Source organism: Eptatretus burgeri, chromosome 6 (genome assembly GCF_056783735.1).
Source record: "Eptatretus burgeri isolate ZD-2024b chromosome 6, Ebu_testis_v1, whole genome shotgun sequence".
NCBI classification, from domain to species: domain Eukaryota; kingdom Metazoa; phylum Chordata; class Myxini; order Myxiniformes; family Myxinidae; genus Eptatretus; species Eptatretus burgeri.
Genome location: NC_140966.1, coordinates 49,236,138 through 49,256,299, shown reverse-complemented (window position 1 = coordinate 49,256,299; position 20,162 = coordinate 49,236,138). Strand labels below are relative to the sequence as shown.

Genomic DNA, 20,162 nt, shown 5'->3' with positions numbered 1-20,162 from the left:
CATGATGATAGCTCGGAAGTTCGGCTATCTGTGGCATTTTGGAACCAAACATCATGAGTTTCACATTTTGATGTATCGTACATACACATACACTGTGTGTACCGCCTGAACCGGCCAGGACACACTCCGAGGGACGGAGCATGGTGAACTTCGCGAATCCAACTTTCAAGCCAGGGTTCTTCTCTTTGAATTTCTGAAACAGTTCCTTGAGATTGTTTAGTACCAGGCGCTTTTGAATTTTGTCTTTTCCATGTTCATTCCTGACCACCACACTCCTTTTTTCCCGGCATTATTCGGCTGACTTCATCACTTCGTTAAAATTCGGTTATGGCGGATTTCACTTCGTCAGGCAATATTTTTCCCTGTTTGGGGTTTGGAGACGATAGCATACCATTTTCTTTCCCTAAATTTTTGGCTTGCACAGCCATTCCTTGGGAGCAATTGAATTCGCTCATATTCCAAGCAAATATTGTCAGTATACGTATTTGCTCTGAACGGCTCGAAACAACGTATTTTTCTTTCAGGCTTTTGATCACCTCTGGCATGCAGTTTTCATCACATTTTGACATTGTATTTTGTGTTTTCTCCGCAGTGCTTGGTCCAGCAACTTGTTCTAATTTCTTTCGCACAGAATCTTCCACTTTATTTCGCTTTTCAGGAACATACCCTGGGTTCCTTTCCGCCTTTCGTTTGTCGAATGGGCTTTCGCCTATCGTCGATAACGACTGGTTTAATAGGTCAACTTCTGCTTCTCGCTCAAAAACCTCCTCGTCCTCATCTGTCAATAGATTCTGCAATGCCTTTGATAGTACCTTCTGATGATAATTTCAAACTGGTCGAAGATGATTCTTCAATACGCTCTGGTGACAACTGAGTTTTTTTTCTGCACGAAGTACAAAGTCTGTCATCTTTTTTCACCTTTGAAGAAAATTTCATCAACATATCATTTGACACATTGTGAAGATCTTTTCGTTGTTTCGTTTTATGGCAGCTGAACGGATCGCAACAGTATTTTCGATCTTCAGTCGCCATGCTTACTGCAAAATATGCAAAAACTGAGATTAGCCCATTTATAACTTAATTCGATGATGGTTATACAAAAAATGTACACTGAAACATCAGTAGACACAATAGGCAGAATAATTTTTCGCAAATGATGCTATATATATATTCCACAGATGATGATTGTCAATTTCAGACATAAAGTCGCCTGCCAGCAGGTGACGTCATTGGAACGATGACTGCAAACGTCGCCCAATGTCGAATCAAGAATTGGTGATATGTGGACCATGAACAATAAAACCATCATCACACTTGAACCCATTGAGATCCCATTTTAATTTATGCTGTGTTGGAGTATATGAAGGAGTACGAAAAAATCGGGATCATCGGTTTGGCTGGGGGGGGGGCGGGGGCCCAAGGTCAAAGGGCGCCCAAAACTATAACTTTTTGAATTACTGTTTCGGAGTGATTTTACTTTACGTGATTCGAAAGATCTCGCTTTTATGAGCATTTTGATACCAAGATCATCCAAATTGGACCACTTCAACCTGTCATATGGCCACTGAAAGATTGTGGGTCAACCAGGGACGCCCAAATTTGGGGGGGCCCTAAAATGGGCCCCAATGGGCCCCCAGGTCTGAAAATTGACAGATAATGTTTTACCATGGATACAAACACTTGCACAAAAAAAGCGTGAAATCTGGGACGATGTATCAAAATTTCGCTGAAAAATGTGTACACTTGACATGGAACGCCCCTGGTACAGTTGTGACCCTTGTTTATGCTATGCTATCCCATCAGCATTGAGATGTTTGAAAAGTTATCTCCACAATATTCAAGTACAAAGTTTTCCAGAAACAATTTACAGTTCAAAATGTGGTGTTTTTTTAATGTTCCATTTATCTGGGAGGTCACATAGAGCAATTGGCTTGATTATTGCTGACCCAAAATGGTGTGTGTGTAAAGTTTGCCGATGTTGCAGAGAATGTGGATTCACTCGGTGAGAATTCAAGCATCGCTGGTGTTGACTTATCTGTGCCCTTTGTTACTGTGCTAGCTTGTGAACCACTGAACATATTGTTGCGGATTCGCGCCCGCCGGCGTGCGAACGGCCACGTAACTCGAATCGCGGCACGTCGCCCACCGGACGGACAATCCCGTCGTGACCCTCTCGGACTAACGCCGGGAACTAGTCACGGGTGGGCCTTTCGGCCTCACCACGATCGTGCCAATCGGCCCCCCGCGTGGGATAGGGTTGCTCGCCAACTTCGACCTACCTAAGTACCCACACGGAGGGTAGACCGGGCGATCGCACCTCGCCGCAGGTCGACTTCGGACACGGGCCACTTTAAGCGACCCGTTCCGTACTATCGGGATAACCGAGTGGTGTTATCGTCAACCTGGACGGTTCGATTAATTGTCGGGCGTTTTAGCCCACGACCAACCCTTTACGTGAAGTAAGATGGAGATTCAATAAAGGAAAAGACGAAGCGAAACGGGAAAACAGTTCAACATAAAGCACATTTATTTCGCGATGAACGGAAAGCACACATATACAATTACACCAAAAGCAAATGTAAAAGAAGAAACACACAATAATACACAAAAAGCAAATGTAAAAGCAAAACACAATGCAGATATACCACCGACTACCGAACACACGGCAACACTTATACAGTTTTACTTCACAGACGGCGCCGACAACACATATACTCAAAGCAAAAGAAAAGGACCACCCTCTAGGGTGATGGGGGCAGACGGGCCTGGGGCCGAGACTGCGTCGGGCCTACCCGTCTGATGAGCCGCAAAATGGCGGTGGCGCCCCGACTCCGCGGTCCTCGCGGACAGTTCTGGAATGGGGTGGGAACGGGGCCCCCTTCTCGCACTATCTCAGCGCGGGGGGGAAACAGGAGGGGGTTGTTGATGCTCGGGGGAAGGAGGATATCTCCCTGGCTCGGGTCCCGCGACGAGCGTCTCCACCACGACCTCGGTCGCGTTGCCGACCTCTCCTCTCTGCAGCTCCCCGACTCTGACACGAGCACCCCCTCGACTGCCTTCGCCGCCGCCACCTCTCCAACTCTCCACAGCTCCGTCCAACTGCCTTCTCCGACTCCTCTCTTGACTGGCTCTTCCCAACTCAACTCCGAACTGCCCTGTTTGGTGAGCGAACGCGGCCCTTTAAAGCCCCCGTGGCCTCGCTCCTTCACCTTCGACCCTTTACCTCTATCTGGCTCCCCATTGGACAGAAGAAAAGTGGGCGTGAATGCTTTTTGATCCGCGAATCTGCATATAGCGACCACACTCCGACGCACCTGGAGGCGGGGCCAAATCGCCCCACGCTCGCCGATAGGACGGAACAGAAGTGGGCGTGAGTCGTTTTTGATCCGATTGCCTCGGAAAGGCTGGTGCCTCTGCACCCGCTGCTCGGTGCGCGCCCTGCACGAGTCCAGTATCGGTGCCCACAAGCGGCGCGGGAATGGTGGTGATGCGATGGTTGCGAGGGCGAGTTGTGATGGTAAAGGTCGTGGTTGTTGTTGTGAAGCGGCGTTGCGGTTGGTGGTTGTTGTGTGATGGCTGTTGAGATGTGGTTGGTGGTGGTAGTAATGGTAGTAATGGCGGCTGGTCCAAAATAAAGACAGTAAAAGAAAAACGGCTATCTAGAGGGGTCGCAGCCCGAATGAATGACATTTATTCCCTCTAAACAACGGGTTTGGGCCTAACTACACAGATACTTACAGAGATATCTCACCTAAGGGACCTGAATGGTGGTTTGCGAATTTCGTCAACCACAACAATATTTTAACCAAACATTGTACAAGATGAACTGATTCTATTTTGGGTTCAAAAGGTGAAAGCATATATGACCTTTAATTGAAAATAATCTTTGTACCATAATAACTTGTGACCCACTGAAGAGATTTCAACCAAACGTGGCATAAGTGTGGACCGTCATACCAAGATCAACTGATTCAATTTTGGATTTGATAGGCCAAACATCATTTGCCCTTTTATCATCTTTTTTACAGACCCTTACTCAAGTTAGCATCTGATATCTCTCTTCAACTTGTAAATACTTGTACGTGCCTGTAACAACAAAAAAAAAAAATTAAAAATTTTAATAAATAAATAGCCAAACCGCGAGCAAGAAACAACAACCACACAGGCCGTTTCTTCGCTCTCGCGTGCCCGTACGTGCGTGGCCCGGAAGTTCGCATATTATTCGCAGTTACGATTATTCGCAATTTAGTTTTAATACTATACCCAATTATTCAATTAGCGCCAACGTGTTTTGCCTTTTCGCAATGTCATCGCAAGGAAAAACAAAAAGAGAAGAGAAGAGAGAAAAATATTTTACTTCCTGGTTCGGAGCACGCCAGCTCACTCTGATGTTACCGAAATGTATGCACCGTCTAATATGAAAACGATCATAACTTGGGGCATTGTGTTTATCTATAAATGCGCATAAGAAATCGAGAAATTATTAGAATACACGAAGTCATCACTGGCCGGAAGCCTGTACATTGTAACCCGTAATGGGGAACGCAACTGAGCTTCCCTTCCCCATCGGCCACGCCCACGCAACAACGTGTCCTGTCATTGGTTTGGTAAATAAATGGCCATAACTTGGGAGGCACTTGTCTGATTAATATCAAACCTTGAAAAGGCACATCCTCCGGTCCCCAGCAATATACCTGGCAAGTTTCAATTAGACTGGACCAGTGGTTGTCGAGAAACAGCGGTCACACACACACACACACACACACACACATACACACACACATACACATACACATACACATACACATACACATACACATACACATACACATACACATACACATACACATACACATACACATACACATACACATACACATACACATACACATACACATACACATACACATACACATACACATACACATACACACACTGCTGGAATTATAGATTGGTATATACATATATATTTTATTTCTCTCCCTCTCATTATTGCATGTGACCTTTTCAGACCAAACGTAACAGTGGGTTGACGTCCAATATGGGTGGAAGCATATTCATCCATGCATTTGCATCAAATTCTACTTTCTATTTGGATTTTGAAGTTGTCGCATTAAATGGAAGTTTATATTAGTGATGTGAGTAAGGTTGGTGTCAGGCACACACCTTCTGGCAAAATGTAAGTTTTTTTTTTTTAAGCCAGACCTGCCTCCAAGGAGCTTTCTCCGTGCAAATACCATGTGATTATCACAATTGTGTGATGTTCCTCCAAGACAACCATACACTGGCATTTACAAAGCAAGTTATTATTATTATTTTTTTTGGAGGAAACATCAAACCCACCTCCTTTTCTGTCAGATCCTTCAGGTTGGTCATTCCAAAATGCCGGCTTATCTACATTTCAGTTGGTCATCAATCAAGGTTTTATGGAACGTTTTCACCATTATCTCGCTCACTATCATGCTTACTATTCTTGCAAATTTTCGTTTTGCTCCTCCTAAACACTCATAATAAACATTGTGCTGTCTTGTGAATTTGCTTTTAGATACAGTTGTGGCCAAAAATATTGGTACCCTTGCACTTTTTTTCATATAATGCACCATTTCTTCCAAAAAATTGTTGAAATAAAAAAAATCTTCTTGTATCCACATATGTATTTATTTGGTTTGCAGTGGAACAAAACAAAAAAAAAGCTGAAAAAACGACAATCTTAGCTCATTCCACACACAAATCCTAAAATGGCCCAAACAATATTATTGACACTTTTTAGAAGTTGTTAGAAATTATTAGATTTCAAGCAGGTGATTTTCCTTTACTTTGGAATTGAACTCACCTGTGGTGAGTTGCAGGTGCCTGCAATATAAAAACCACTCATTCATACAGTTTGAATGGAGAAAAGGAGCCATTCTGCTGTTTAGTGTCACTGTGTGTACTGCAATGAGCATGGAGAAAAGAAAGAAAACCAGAAAATTGTCTGAGGATGTCCAACACAAGACTGCAGCCAAGCATGGACAATCTCAAGGCTACAAGTCCATCTCCAGAGAACTTGATGTTCCTGTGTCCACCGTACACAATTATCAGGAAGTTTAAGGCCCATGGCACTATAGCCAACCTCCTTGGACATGGCTGCAAGAGAAAACTTCATCAAAGATTGCAGCGAAGGATTGTTCGAATGGTGGAAAAAGCACCTCGATCAACTGCCAAACAGATTCAATCTGACCTTCAGACACAAGGTACGACAGTTTCACACTATCTGTCGCCAACTCGATGAAAGGGGGTTCTATGGTAGGAGACACAGGAGGATCCCACTGCTGATATTTATTTATTTATATATATATATATATATATATATATATATATATATATATATATATATATATATATATATATATATATATATATATATATATATATATATATATATATATATATAGTAGACTAGGCGTAAGTGGGCAGCGTGTAACTCGTCACGTCACCTAAGTCGGCAGCGTCAAAAAGTACCGAATTTATCTCATGTTAAGTCCCTATGAATAAAGGGTCATCCCTCTGTAAGTGGTCATCTCTAAGTCGTCAGATGTTGTCCGTTCCCACGTAATGGAAACTCAAGTAAATTACCACTCCTAACTCGTCACACGGAACTGCTGCCTCGTGAGAAGCCCGAATTCATGGAATCGTGATGCTCGCTCATTGGTTTACACCGCCAGTGATAGGCTATTTATAACTGCGTACACACGTTGATCGCACTGCAGGCAGGACAATGGCGACTAAGCGTAAGCTTACAACTAAAACCTACCAAGAAAGATACGACATTATCCAGTTTTGCGAGGCAAACCCACTGATGAAGAAAACAGCCATAGCTGAGAAGTTGGACATCAAACGGCAGACATTGAACGATATCTTGAAGAATAAGGGCACGATGTTTGGACAAGTGGAGAAGATCGCGAGGCCGGTGGTAAGTGTGAAACGTGTGTCCTTTGAAGATGTCGATGACTCGCTCATCATCTGGTTTCGGCAAATGTCGGCTCAGCCAAATATTCGGTTGGACGGTGAAATGTTGCTGCTGAAGGCACGTAAATTCACTGCGGACATCGGGCATGATGATGCCGAGACCTTGCCGATACACTGGATAGACAGATTCAAAGTGAGGTGGGGAATCGGCAAGGTCAAGAAGTGCGGCAAATCAGGCAGCGTGGATTCGGCAGTGGTGCACGACTGGAAGGATGGCAAATTGAAAGACATCTTGGAAAGGTATCAGCCTCGGGACGTGTACAATGCCGATGAGACTGGGCTTTTCTGGCAGATGCTGCCAGAAAAGTCTCTGGGGTTCGTTGGTCAATCCCATCATGGTGATAAGCAGGCGAAGTTGTTGTCTTACAGTTGTTCATTATCTTTACTTTTGATAAACTGATTCATGAATTCCATCTTTGCTTAATCACTTTCCAACTCACCAATGAACCCCCACCTATGCCTCAAGGATTGTTTTCCTTTTGGTACAATAGTCGGCTCTCACACATACGTGTCCAGGCCACGCACAACTTCATCCTTCACCCCACAGTCATCATGAATGTTCGCATATGCATAAGTCGTCACATTTCTAAGTAGTCACTTTTTTCTCGGTCCTGATGGTGACGACTTACGCCTAGTCTACTGTATATGTATATGTATATGTATATGTATATATATATATATATATATATATATATATATATATATATATATATATATATATATATATATATATATATTTGTTGTTCGTCTTTCGGCTACTCCCATTAGGGGTCGCCACAGCGGATCATCCGTTATGATCCGCATACTGATTTGGCACAGGTTTTACGCCGGATGCCCTTCCTGACGCAACCCTGGTTGCCTCTTACGAGACAGGGATAAGGATTGGGTTTCGCCATGATTCCAGGGACACTGCTGCCCTACACCCTCTCATAGCACGGCCCAGCACAGAGCACCCGTCCTCAAGCGATCCTCCAACCCAAGCTTCTGAGTAGTCTGATTCCAGGCGCACGCCACTGCGCCCGGTATATGTATATATATATATATATATATATATATATATATGTATGTATGTATATATATATATATATATATATATATATATGTATGTATGTATGTATATATGTATATATATATATATATATATATGTATGTTACGAATTTGGGAATTCGATTGCACACAACATGCAGGTTCCTTGAGTCAGCTATGTCGATAAGTGCTTGTTCCCTAGATAGTTCACCTTTCATTGTTTAAATATTCAGAAATCGATTTAGATGCGCTGTGGATTGACTTAATAGTTAGGGAACGAACAATGGAGACATCCCTCCCCCTCTTCCACGAAGAGGGAGACCCACCCTGCCGTCCCTTGACTCATGATCTCAACAACTCCGTCCCACCCGTGGCTGAGCGGGGGATGGAGCATGAGGGCATGAGTCATGAGTCACGCCAGGAGCGGGGGAAGGGCGGGAGAAGGATGAGAGGAGATCTTTTCTTTTGTTCGTGGGGGAGTTGGAGTAGTAAGCTTTTTGCTTCGGCAGAGAGTAGTCGCTCAGCAGACCTTCGGGTCCTGTTCGGCTTGGGTTAGGGTTGAGGCCTTCGGAAGCTTTTTGCTTCGGCTGTGGCCTGGCTCGAGAGGAGGCTTTTTGCTTTGATGGTTCCATGAGCTTCGGCTTCTGCTTAGCTTGGGAGAGCTTTTTGCTTCAAGCTGCTTTGCTTGGAAGGAAGTTGAGCTGGTCGCTCGGCTCGAGCTGCGAGTGGTGGATTCTTCTTCTTCTTGGTTCGTGGAGCTCTTTGTTCTCCATTTTGGTTCCCGGCTTGGTGCGACTCATCGACCTCTTCTTGGAGGTGGTTCCTCAGGGAATCGATGGGAAGGATTGGCGCCTCGTCTCACCAGCACGTGTTGAGAAGCGCAGGAGGTGGTTCCTCGGGGAAGCAACTCATCGACGGGAAGGATCGGCGCCTCTTCTCACCAGCACGTGTTGAGAAGCGCAGGAGGATTCGCGGGAGCTCGGGAAGGATCGCAGCTCACGGCGATTGGATCCAGCTCACTCTCGCTGGAGCCCTGGTCCGAACAACTTGAAGACCACACGAGGTGGAGAGGTTCGAGATAGGCTCTGAGTTTCAGCTCATCTGTCCTCCGAGCTGGAGCTCGTTATTAAAGGCCTCTGCCATCATTTCTTGGGTGTGTGCGTACGTGTCTGTGGGCCCGTCTAATAAGTTGGAAATGCTGTTAAGTGCAAGTGACTGTACATAATAAGTAGATGGTTGTACTTATTTTGTCATGCTTTTGTTGCTTGTATAATTGCATACGTGTTTTGCCTTGTTTAATTGCATACGTGCTTTATTATAATAAATGTCCTTGTGTGAATGTAAACCTGTTCGTTGCGTCCATTCCCTCATTGAACTGTCCCATCTTGCACTCGGAATATAGTTGGTTTTTAAATAGCCGGTAAACTGATCGGGTCCAATGGGACTGCGCGATAGTACCCCGCTCGGTTATCCCAAAAGGAAGCGAGCTGCTTAAGCGGCTCGTTTCCAAGCGGTCCCGTTGAGGTACAATCTCTCGGTAACCTACCCGCGTGAATAATTAGGTAAATCGAAGACTTGGCGATAGGACCCTGTAGCGTGGGTGGATTGCGGACAAGGTTGTGGTGTGGTTGAAAACACACCCATGGCTGGTTTCTGGCGTTGATCCGGAAAGCCGCGACTGGATTGTCCGTTCGGTGGGCGAAGCGACCGCTATTGGTTGGATGCGGTTGTTCGCACGCCGGCGGGCGGAAATCTACAACAATATATATGTGTATATATATATATGTGTATATATATCTATGTGTATATATATATATGTGTATATATATATATATATATATATGTGTGTATGTATATATATATATATATATGTATATATGTGTGTGTATGTGTATATATATATATATATATATATATGTATATATATATATATGTATATGTATATGTATATGTATATATATGTATATGTATATGTATATATATATATATGTATATGTATATGTATATATATATATATATATTGAAGACGTAAGAAAGTCTGATATCGTTTGCCAAAACAAACCAAAATACTTCTGGGAGAATGTCATGTGGACAGATAAGACCAAATTAGAGCTTTTTGTAAAGCACATGATCAGTATGTTTACAAAAAACAAAATGAAGCCTTCAAAAAAAAAACACCTTCCCTACAGTCAAGCATGGAGGAGGTTCAGTGATGTTTTGGTGTTGCTGTGCTGCCTCGATCACTGGGTGCCTTGAATGTGTGCATGGCATCATGAAATCAGGAGATTACCAAGGCATCTTAGAGTGCAATGTTCAACCGAGTGTCGAAAGCTGGGTCTCCGTCGAAAGTCATGGGTCTTTCAGCAGGACCATGACCCCAAACACACTTCAAAAAGCACCCAGGAATGGTTCAAGACAAAACGCTGGACTGTTTTGAAGCGGCCAGCAATGAGTCCAGATCTAAATCCCATTGAACACCTGTGGGGAGATCTGAAAACAGCAGTTGGGAGAAGGCACCCTTTAAACCTGGGAGATCTGGAGCAGTTTGCACAAGAAGAGTGGGTTAAACTGCCAGTAGAGAGGTGTAGGAAGCTCATTCATGGCTATAGGAAGTGCTTGAGTGTAGTTATTTTGTCCAAAGGCTGTGTGTGATACCAAATAGTAAGTCTTGGGTGTTATTAATTTGGTCAATGCCATTTCTTTTTCTTTTCTGATTTAAAAGGTTATATTAAGCTCTGAATCAAAAACAAAGGTTATTTAATATTAACAGTGAAATAAAGAATTGTTGATGATCAGGTGCAAGGGCAAAGTCTTTAACTATGTAGGGCCCTTGTTATCACGTGTTGAGCGCACCACCAGGGGTGTTTTTATTTTTTGTCTTGGAGATGAGTTCTGGGAATGTGGTTGCTCGGGGGAAAGCCGATTATATAGAGGCCCCTCCCGATAAACTATTTATTTCTTTGCGGGGAAAACGATCAAAAGTGTTCAAGGTTTCTTCGGTAACTACATAATTATTTATTTATTTGTATGCAGCCTGTGACTGTTTGGCTGCATCATTTTCTGTGGGTATGGCTGTGTCACTGATGCAATGGCTCCTGTTACCAGCAACTGGTACTCATTTTGCCAACCTCAGAAGGATGACAGGCTGAGACAACCTTTCCTGGTGTTAATTCAACTGTCTGACAGGGGCTTGAACTCAAGACTCTAGGATCTTAAGCCAGCCACCATACTTGTTAAGCCAACACCAGGTCTCGCAGAATGATAATGGTACATAATGATGATGGTGCGAGATGGCTGTTTTTTTGTTAAAATCTCTTCCGTGTTTCTATTTATTTACCATTGCACTTCAGTGTGTGTGTCCAAGTCATAACATTTTTTATGAATTGAGCTTTTGTCATCAAATCTTCGACAATTTTCTTTATTATGAGAATATGGAGAACACATGGATAAAATGTACATACAGTGGGGAGAACAAGTATTTGATACACTGCCGATTTTGCAGGTTTTCCCACTTACAAAGCAGGTAGAGGTCTGTAATTTTTTTATCATAGGTACACTTCAACTGTGAAAGACAAATCTAAAACAAAAATCCTGAAAATCACATTGTATGATTTTTAAAATAATTAATTTGCATTTATTGCATGATATATATATATATATATATATATATATATATATATATATATATATATATATATATATATATATATATATATATATATATATATATATATATATATATATATATATATATATATATATATATATATATATATATATATATATATATACACACAGTCATCCTCCGTTTATCATGGGGATTATGTTCCAATCCCCCCCCCCCGCGAGAAGTGCAATTCCGCGATGAATGGACGCCTCCCCCAAAAATGTCTATTTTTTTATTAACACGATTGGGTTTGATTTATATCAAGTGATTATTAAACGCTGGGTGGTGTGTAAACACGATTGGGTTTGATTTATATCGAGTGAATATTAAACGCTGGGCGGTGTGTAAACACGATTGGGTTTGATTTGTATCGAGTGAATATTAAACGCTGGGTGGTGTATTAACACGATTTGGTTTGATTTATATCGAGTAAATATTAAACGCTGGGTGGTGTATTAACACGATTGGGTTTGATTTATGTCGAGTAAATATTAAACGCTGGGTGGTGTATTAACACGATTGGGTTTGATTTATATCGAGTAAATATTAAACGCTGGGTGGTGTATTAACACGATTGGGTTTGATTTATATCGAGTAAATATTAAACGCTGGGTGGTGTATTAACACGATTGGGTTTGATTTGTATCGAGTGATTAATTATTAAACGCTGGGTGGTGTATACACGATTGGGTTTGATTTATATCGAGTAAATATTAAACGCTGGGTGGTGTATTAACACGATTGGGTTTGATTTATATCGAGTAAATATTAAACGCTGGGTGGTGTATTAACACGATTGGGTTTGATTTGTATCGAGTGAATATTAAACGCTGGGTGGTGTGTAAACACGATTGGGTTTTATTTATATCGAGTGATTATTAAACGGTGGGCGGTGTATAAACACGATTGGGTTTGATTTATGTCGAGTAAATATTAAACGCTGGGTGGTGTATTAACACGATTGGGTTTGATTTATGTCGAGTAAATATTAAACGCTGGGTGGTGTATTAACACGATTGGGTTTGATTTATGTCGAGTAAATATTAAACGCTGGGTGGTGTATTAACACGATTGGGTTTGATTTATATCGAGTAAATATTAAACGCTGGGTGGTGTATTAACACGATTGGGTTTGATTTATATCGAGTAAATATTAAACGCTGGGTGGTGTATTAACACGATTGGGTTTGATTTATATCGAGTAAATATTAAACGCTGGGTGGTGTATTAACACGATTGGGTTTGATTTGTATCGAGTGATTAATTATTAAACGCTGGGTGGTGTATACACGATTGGGTTTGATTTGTATCGAGTGATTAATTATTAAACGCTGGGTGGTGTATACACGATTGGGTTTGATTTATATCGAGTAAATATTAAACGCTGGGTGGTGTATTAACACGATTGGGTTTGATTTATATCGAGTAAATATTAAACGCTGGGTGGTGTATACACGATTGGGTTTGATTTATATCGAGTAAATATTAAACGCTGGGTGGTGTATTAACACGATTGGGTTTGATTTGTATCGAGTGAATATTAAACGCTGGGTGGTGTGTAAACACGATTGGGTTTTATTTATATCGAGTGATTATTAAACGGTGGGCGGTGTATAAACACGATTGGGTTTGATTTATGTCGAGTAAATATTAAACGCTGGGTGGTGTATTAACACGATTGGGTTTGATTTATGTCGAGTAAATATTAAACGCTGGGTGGTGTATTAACACGATTGGGTTTGATTTATGTCGAGTAAATATTAAACGCTGGGTGGTGTATTAACACGATTGGGTTTGATTTATATCGAGTAAATATTAAACGCTGGGTGGTGTATTAACACGATTGGGTTTGATTTATATCGAGTAAATATTAAACGCTGGGTGGTGTATTAACACGATTGGGTTTGATTTGTATCGAGTGATTAATTATTAAACGCTGGGTGGTGTATACACGATTGGGTTTGATTTATATCGAGTAAATATTAAACGCTGGGTGGTGTATTAACACGATTGGGTTTGATTTGTATCGAGTGATTAATTATTAAACGCTGGGTGGTGTATACACGATTGGGTTTGATTTATATCGAGTAAATATTAAACGCTGGGTGGTGTATTAACACGATTGGGTTTGATTTGTATCGAGTGAATATTAAACGCTGGGTGGTGTATTAACACGATTGGGTTTGATTTATATCGAGTGATTATTAAACGTTGGGTGGTGTGTAAACACGATTGGGTTTTATTTATATCGAGTGATTATTAAACGCTGGGCGGTGTATAAACACGATTGGGTTTTATTTATATGGAGTGAATATAAACCTTCCTCTTGCGCTTCGGTTCTTTGCCAGAAGCCTTAGAAGGTGCAGGGCGTTTGGGGGGCATCGTGGGGCTTGGAGAAAAAAACAGAAAATATTCGAAGTTCACAAGCAAAACTTTGTCTCGTGCGTTGTGTCACTGGTCGAGCGCCACGCATTATAATTTATTGCTTAAATAATTTATATTTTATATATTATTACCACGATATACCAGGGGAATCTGCAGAAAAAATTAGTTAGGTTCCAAGGGAAAAACCGCGATGAAGCGGGGGCGCGATAGGTGAACCGCGATATTGCGGGGGATTACTGTATATCTTTTTGTTGTGGACCAGGGATCTGGGCGAGAAGACCATGAGGGGGGTGGGGGGGGGAGCTACCTCAGACTCTCTGGAATTGCAGGCCGTCGCACATGAATAACTTTGTGATGTGGGGGGTCGTTAATCGACCGTGAACGCCAATAACTCAACCACATGACTGAGGGTCCTCTGTCTAATAAATACCATTTACCTAATGGTCACGTGATCTAATTACTGGGGGACATGCCCTCGGTACACCTTGTTCAAACCGGATCACCTTTCCAGATCAGATGCAGCCGAGCGTAACTGCCAAGGACGTACCGGCTAGAAAAACAGATCGTTGGGGGATAATGTCCTGGCCAGGCTAGAATATAAACCATGCTGGACCAATTAAGACAAAGACGAAAACGAGCTGGGAACATTTCTACACAAAGCATTTATTTACACAAGTGAGGAAAGGTATGTTGAACAGTAAATTGGGTTTATTATGTACAGCAGATAGCAGCAAGGAATTTGTGGGGTGTGACAAAAGGCAAGCAATTTACAAAAGCAGACACAGAGCAGACTTATTCCATTAGAACTTCTACAATCTTAATTTATGCGACGATAGGCTTCATCACACACACACACACACACACACACACACACACACACACACACACACACACACACGGAAGATTAGATAGAAAGAAAGAGAGCAGATGAGGATAAACGGCCTCGCAATACCTGGCGCGGTCGGCCAACCGATGCAACCCAGTACGCTTCGGGGGAGGTAGGAGGGAGAAAGACTGGTGTCTAAGGTGTGGTAGTGCGAGGTGTGGTGAAGTGCAATATGGGGGGGGTGCGGTGTCATGCCAAAGGAAACTGATTGCGAGTCAGTAATGGATGCTCTTTTGTGTGTCCAAAGGGGACGAGATAGAGAGGTGGAAAGAGAGAGGAGAGAAGATGCGTGGGGCAAAAGATCCCTAACCTCGTCCTGCATAGGTCTGCTAGTGTAGCGTGTACCTCCGTGGGATACTCTGCTTCAGCGTTCCCACCTCGAGAGTTGGTGCGTTATCTCCTGCTTCGTCACTTTGCCGGGGCTCGTAGCAACGTGTGCTCCGCACTGGTCCTCCGGAATAGGCACGTCAGTCGCACACCAATTGCGAGTGAAGAACCAGCGACGGGCAGAGGCAACGAAGAGCCAGCGACGGGCAGAGGCAACGAGGAGCAGTGAAGAAGAGGGGAGAAGCAGCGAGGCGAAGAAGAGGGCCAGCGGCTCCGTGATCCGCCTTTTATAAGCGAAGGGTGGGGTGACGACCCAAAGCGATCGCTGTGACCCGAATCCCGCTTCTCCATTGGGCCACAGCGGCCCGAGCCACGTCCTGCCAGGCTCCTGGGGCCGGAAGCAGTCTCATTCGCACATCCGGTTTGACACGGCCCAGAGCTCTGTACCAAACTCCAGATTGCTCTTCCTGTGACCCCTCCTCACCGCCCATCCTGCCAAGCCCTGGTGACTGGACAAGGGCCCCATCAATCCCACGTGCTCACCCGGAACATTCCCGGCGAGATGCGGCCGGTGCCGTTAACGTCCGTTGCTCGTCCCCGCATCACGTGTTCCGAGCACCCTGAGCCGTACAGCACGCCTGTTTAGTGGCAAATTGTATTGGTACAGAGGTACGGGGAGGTGTTGGTGGTCGAGGTGGTGAGTTTTTTTTTTATTTTTTATATTTTTTTTGGTGAGCAAGGAGAGATGCCGTTGGAAATTGGTGCACAGATTTGTATGAAATGGCACGCCATGCGTGTGCTGTATAGTGTGTTTGTTGTTATGTTGATTCTCTCACTGGAGGCTGCGTGGTGTGTTTGCGATTCATATTGTGGCGTGTGTGCTTGCTTGCTTGATTTGTACCATGGCTAAAAGGAAAGGGTTGGAGTAGAAATCAGAATAGAAGATAAAGATAGACCTAGCTATAAGACCCACACAATGCACTTCGTCCCATTAACCCACTCGACATGAGGGGAAGGTCTGACTGCACGAAGACTAACGAATTAACTGCCTGGGGATCACCGTATGTTGGGTGCCATTGGCTTAGAGGCATGCGGTTTTGCAGAACCGCAACAATATATATTTTAGCTGTTGTTTTTTGCATCAAATTTAATTCAAGTACAGAGTGGACGTGGACAGGCTTTGCATTTTTGGATGCTCTCTACTTCTTGTGTTGGTTTTCCAAAGTTTATTTATTATTTTTATTATTTTTTTTTTTAAATAATCAAAAGGTGAGAGGTGATTACTTATGAACGTGACTGTACAAGCGATGGAGGTTAAAAGTTCCATGTTTTTGTGTAATTATTTTTCAGCAATTTAATATATGGTCAGCATTGACTGAGCAATCCTCTGCTCACGTACAGGTGGATGTGGAGAGACGCGAGGTGTCGACTGGTGAGGCACAAGCATGGTGTGCAGCACATGGTGCCATGCCTTACTTTGAAACTTCAGCCAAGGATGCGAGCAATGTGGGGACGGCATTTGCCGAGGCTGCAAGATCGGCCCTGCGACGAGCATCTGCCAGCCCTGTGTTAGGGCCTCCTCCGGATGTTTTGCGTCTGCACGTCCCACCATCCCAGCACTCCAATCGCTCCTTGTGTTGTTGAGACTTGTCTGAATATCAGAGCTTCACCCTCTGCCATAACCCCGTTACTGGTTTCAGGTTGGCTTGTCAGGCACTGAACTGATGACTGAAATGCAAGCTTAATTTCGCTGGCTGATCAACATTAAAAAAACTATACTGGACATGGGAACTATCCAGGCTGTACCGAGAACCAAAATTTACTTGGATCGCTTCCAGATTTGCAGATCACGTGCCTGAACTGGTTTATGACCATGCTGAAAAGCAGACCAGAAGTGTTGACTGTGCTCACAATTACACTCGTCTTTCTGCGGGTGCCTTCACTTGTACAGCAGACTTGCTGCATTTTTAGCAGCAGATATTTGCAAATAGTTTGTGGATTTCCTCCAGTGTATTATTTTTTCCGTCTCTGCTACTTCACTTCCTCACTTGTCATACTCATCTTATTTCTGGCTGTTCTTTGAATTCTCCGAAACCCCATGATTGCTGAATTGTTATGACTGATGTGTTGAAATTTTGTCGCATCCCATCAGTATTAATGTCGTACTGTGTTTCAAATTGCTGTTAAATATATTTATTTTGATTTGTTGACCTTACCTAGTTTACATGGGACAGTCACACTTGGAACCCAAGAGTTGTCTTTTTCTTTCTTTAATGCAGAGGGTTCATTTAACCTTTCTCGGAATGAGCTGAAAATGCTAAAGTATCACGTTTGTTTTTATTTTATGAAGTCTGACGATTTGAATAAACAGTCTAATACATGTACCTCCTTGTGGATGGGATTGGAAGAGGGTGGTTGTCGTGGTGGTGGTGGTGGTGTGAGAAGGCAGGCAAGGAAATGCTGGAGGAGGAGAGGAGATTGGGACCATACTCTGTGCAGAGCGTTGGTGCTGCCTAAGCAGTCTCCTTGGCTATTGGGCACAATCCAGGACGGGTCGCCACTCCGACACAGTATACCACCATGCTGGCACTCATTTTGCCGACCAAGGAAGGATGACAGGCCGAGTTAACCCCACCTGATATTAATTCAACAGCTGAGCGGGATTTGAACTCAGGACCCTCAGATCCAAAGCCCACCACCCTCACCATTAAGCCAACACCAGGCTTCGAAATGCTGGAGGAGGGTATGTATCTTGGGATGTTTGATAATTCTTAAGCTTTAACTGGAATGAGGTCCCCATGTCTTTGTTACCCCCAGTTAGCAAATAACAGTCATGTCAGTTTGTTTTGGTGGACAGCAATGGGCCTAGAACCAAGTTCTTCCTTCACCCACCCATGGTGTTTGAGCTTGTCTACCCTGGCCAGATACTCTGGCAGGTCATGCTTTTAATGTACTGTTGGTGACCTTGGAAATCGGGGGCTTTGTGAGGTTTTGATGAGGAAAACGAGCAAGGTGAAACGAAGAAGCTAACCACAGAGGGCAAAGGCTAGCAATCAGAAAAGGAAGAAGGGTGAAAGTTGAGATTTGCAATCGTTACCAATGCTAATTCTTCTGTAATGAACGTTGACAATTATGATTGGATGTGAATGCTGTAAGAGATGGAGCTGTCTTGATTGGCCGAGCTTGCAGATTCATTGCTAACATCATAGAAGTACACTGGTACTGATTGGAATGAGGTTGGGGCAGTCGAGGCTGTGAGATCAGCAGTGATGAAGCAGGGTTAGGGGCTAGTGAATGTGATGTGAAGCAAGTCAAAAAGGCAGTGACGGAGAAGGTTGCTATGATGTTTCTGGAGGTCACGTGATTGGTGGATGGCTGTGGGTGTGAAGAGAATTTTGATGTCTTTCACGGGGTACTGGGAAGTCCTGCCGGATCGGGATTCCAAAGGGGGATGGACGACCAGGGGTAGATTTGGGAAGGGGGAGGGGAAACAGTGGGGGGTTGGGTGGGTTCTGGCACCCCAGAGCATTGCTGATCGCCAGGCCATCCAGCAATGTCGACTTTGTGGGTTTTGTAGAAAAGATGGAACGAAGTTGTGGATGGGGTTGGCGAGTGCGGGTAGCGGAGGGGTGTTGTGAGTGCAGGTAGCAGTGCAGTTACCGTGGGTGCGAGAGATGGCAGTGGGGGTGCAGCACATGTATGTGATTGGTGGGGCTGTGGCATGTGCATGCAGAAGTTTGGCTTGAGTAAAGAGGTATGAATGAGGCCAGGGAGATGGCTTTGTTTGTTTCTTTCGATGATTATATGATTACCTGCGTGGATTCTTCATTCTGCATAAAGAATAGGAGATTAAGGGGTTTGTGTTTTGAAGGAGTGGTTGTGAGGGATGTTGAAGGAAGCTTGGGGCGTGATGTGTTAGGTCAAGGCAGGAAACCATTTGTTGTGCTGCATGTAGGAGCAAATGATATAAGGAAAGTTTTCTTGGAGGATTTGAGAAATCGGTACAGGATGCTGGCTGGCTTGACTGAAAAGAAAGAATTGTGATGTTAAAATAAAAAATAAAAAATTGGTATTCTTCTGGTAATTGGAAAGGGAACAGCATTTGAGTAGAGCAATAGATGTCAACCTGTAGTTGTAAGAATGGTGCACTCAGCAAGATGTTTGCTTTCAGAAGCAATGGGAATATTTTTTGAGAGTATTTATAAGTCCCTGGCCATATGCTAAACAAATTGGAGGACAGGACTTGGAGGTGATAGGAAAGAGAGGAGTGGGAGGTGAAGCAATCTGGATAAAAGACTTGTTTTTGCAAGAAATGTAGAAGGTTGTGGCTAGAGAGTGTAAGATAAGTATCTTACATTTTATAAGAGGATGTTTTTTTTATATGGTACCTAATATGAGGGAAGAGGAGTTTCATGAAGAATTTGGAAGGGTCTGTGATGAGGGAAGAGTATTTATTTTGGGAGATTTTCATTTGTCTGGGATGGATGGGTCCAGGAATAAGGTAAGAGTTTTTCATTCATTTGGAGGATTCATTAAAATGAAGTGCAAGATTGTTCAAAAAAAAAAAAATCGTTTTGCAGAAAACCCCCACAAAGTACTGTAATGTAATAGCAAGACATGCTTTACGTACATTTAGGGTTAAGACAAGTGTGGGGTCCATTGAGCAATAGCACAGGTTGTCAGTGTAGTGGCTGAGGTTGGTCCTGCATGCGTTTTGATGTGCCTGAAATTCTGCTTCATTTTCTCTTAGAACCCCCAGGGGCAATACCCCTGGGTGCTCACCTGGTAGCGGCTGGATAAGATAACCAGGGAACCACTGGTAGGCATGGATGACCCACAAAATATGTAACGGAAAAGAAAGT

At 43.4% G+C, this 20,162-nt stretch overlaps 1 protein-coding gene across 1 annotated transcript in view; it reads left to right on the top strand.

Annotated features, from left to right (window-relative positions):
* Positions 1 to 17,684, top strand: part of RAB9A (RAB9A, member RAS oncogene family) — a 41,568-nt gene extending 23,884 nt beyond the window's left edge. Inside the window, exon 4 of the mRNA XM_085884947.1 lies at positions 16,702 to 17,684. Coding sequence (XP_085741073.1) covers positions 16,702 to 16,944 — 243 coding nt within the window. The 3' untranslated portion in view covers positions 16,945 to 17,684. The remainder of the gene's footprint in view (positions 1 to 16,701) is intronic.
* Positions 17,685 to 20,162: the final 2,478 nt, after the last annotated feature.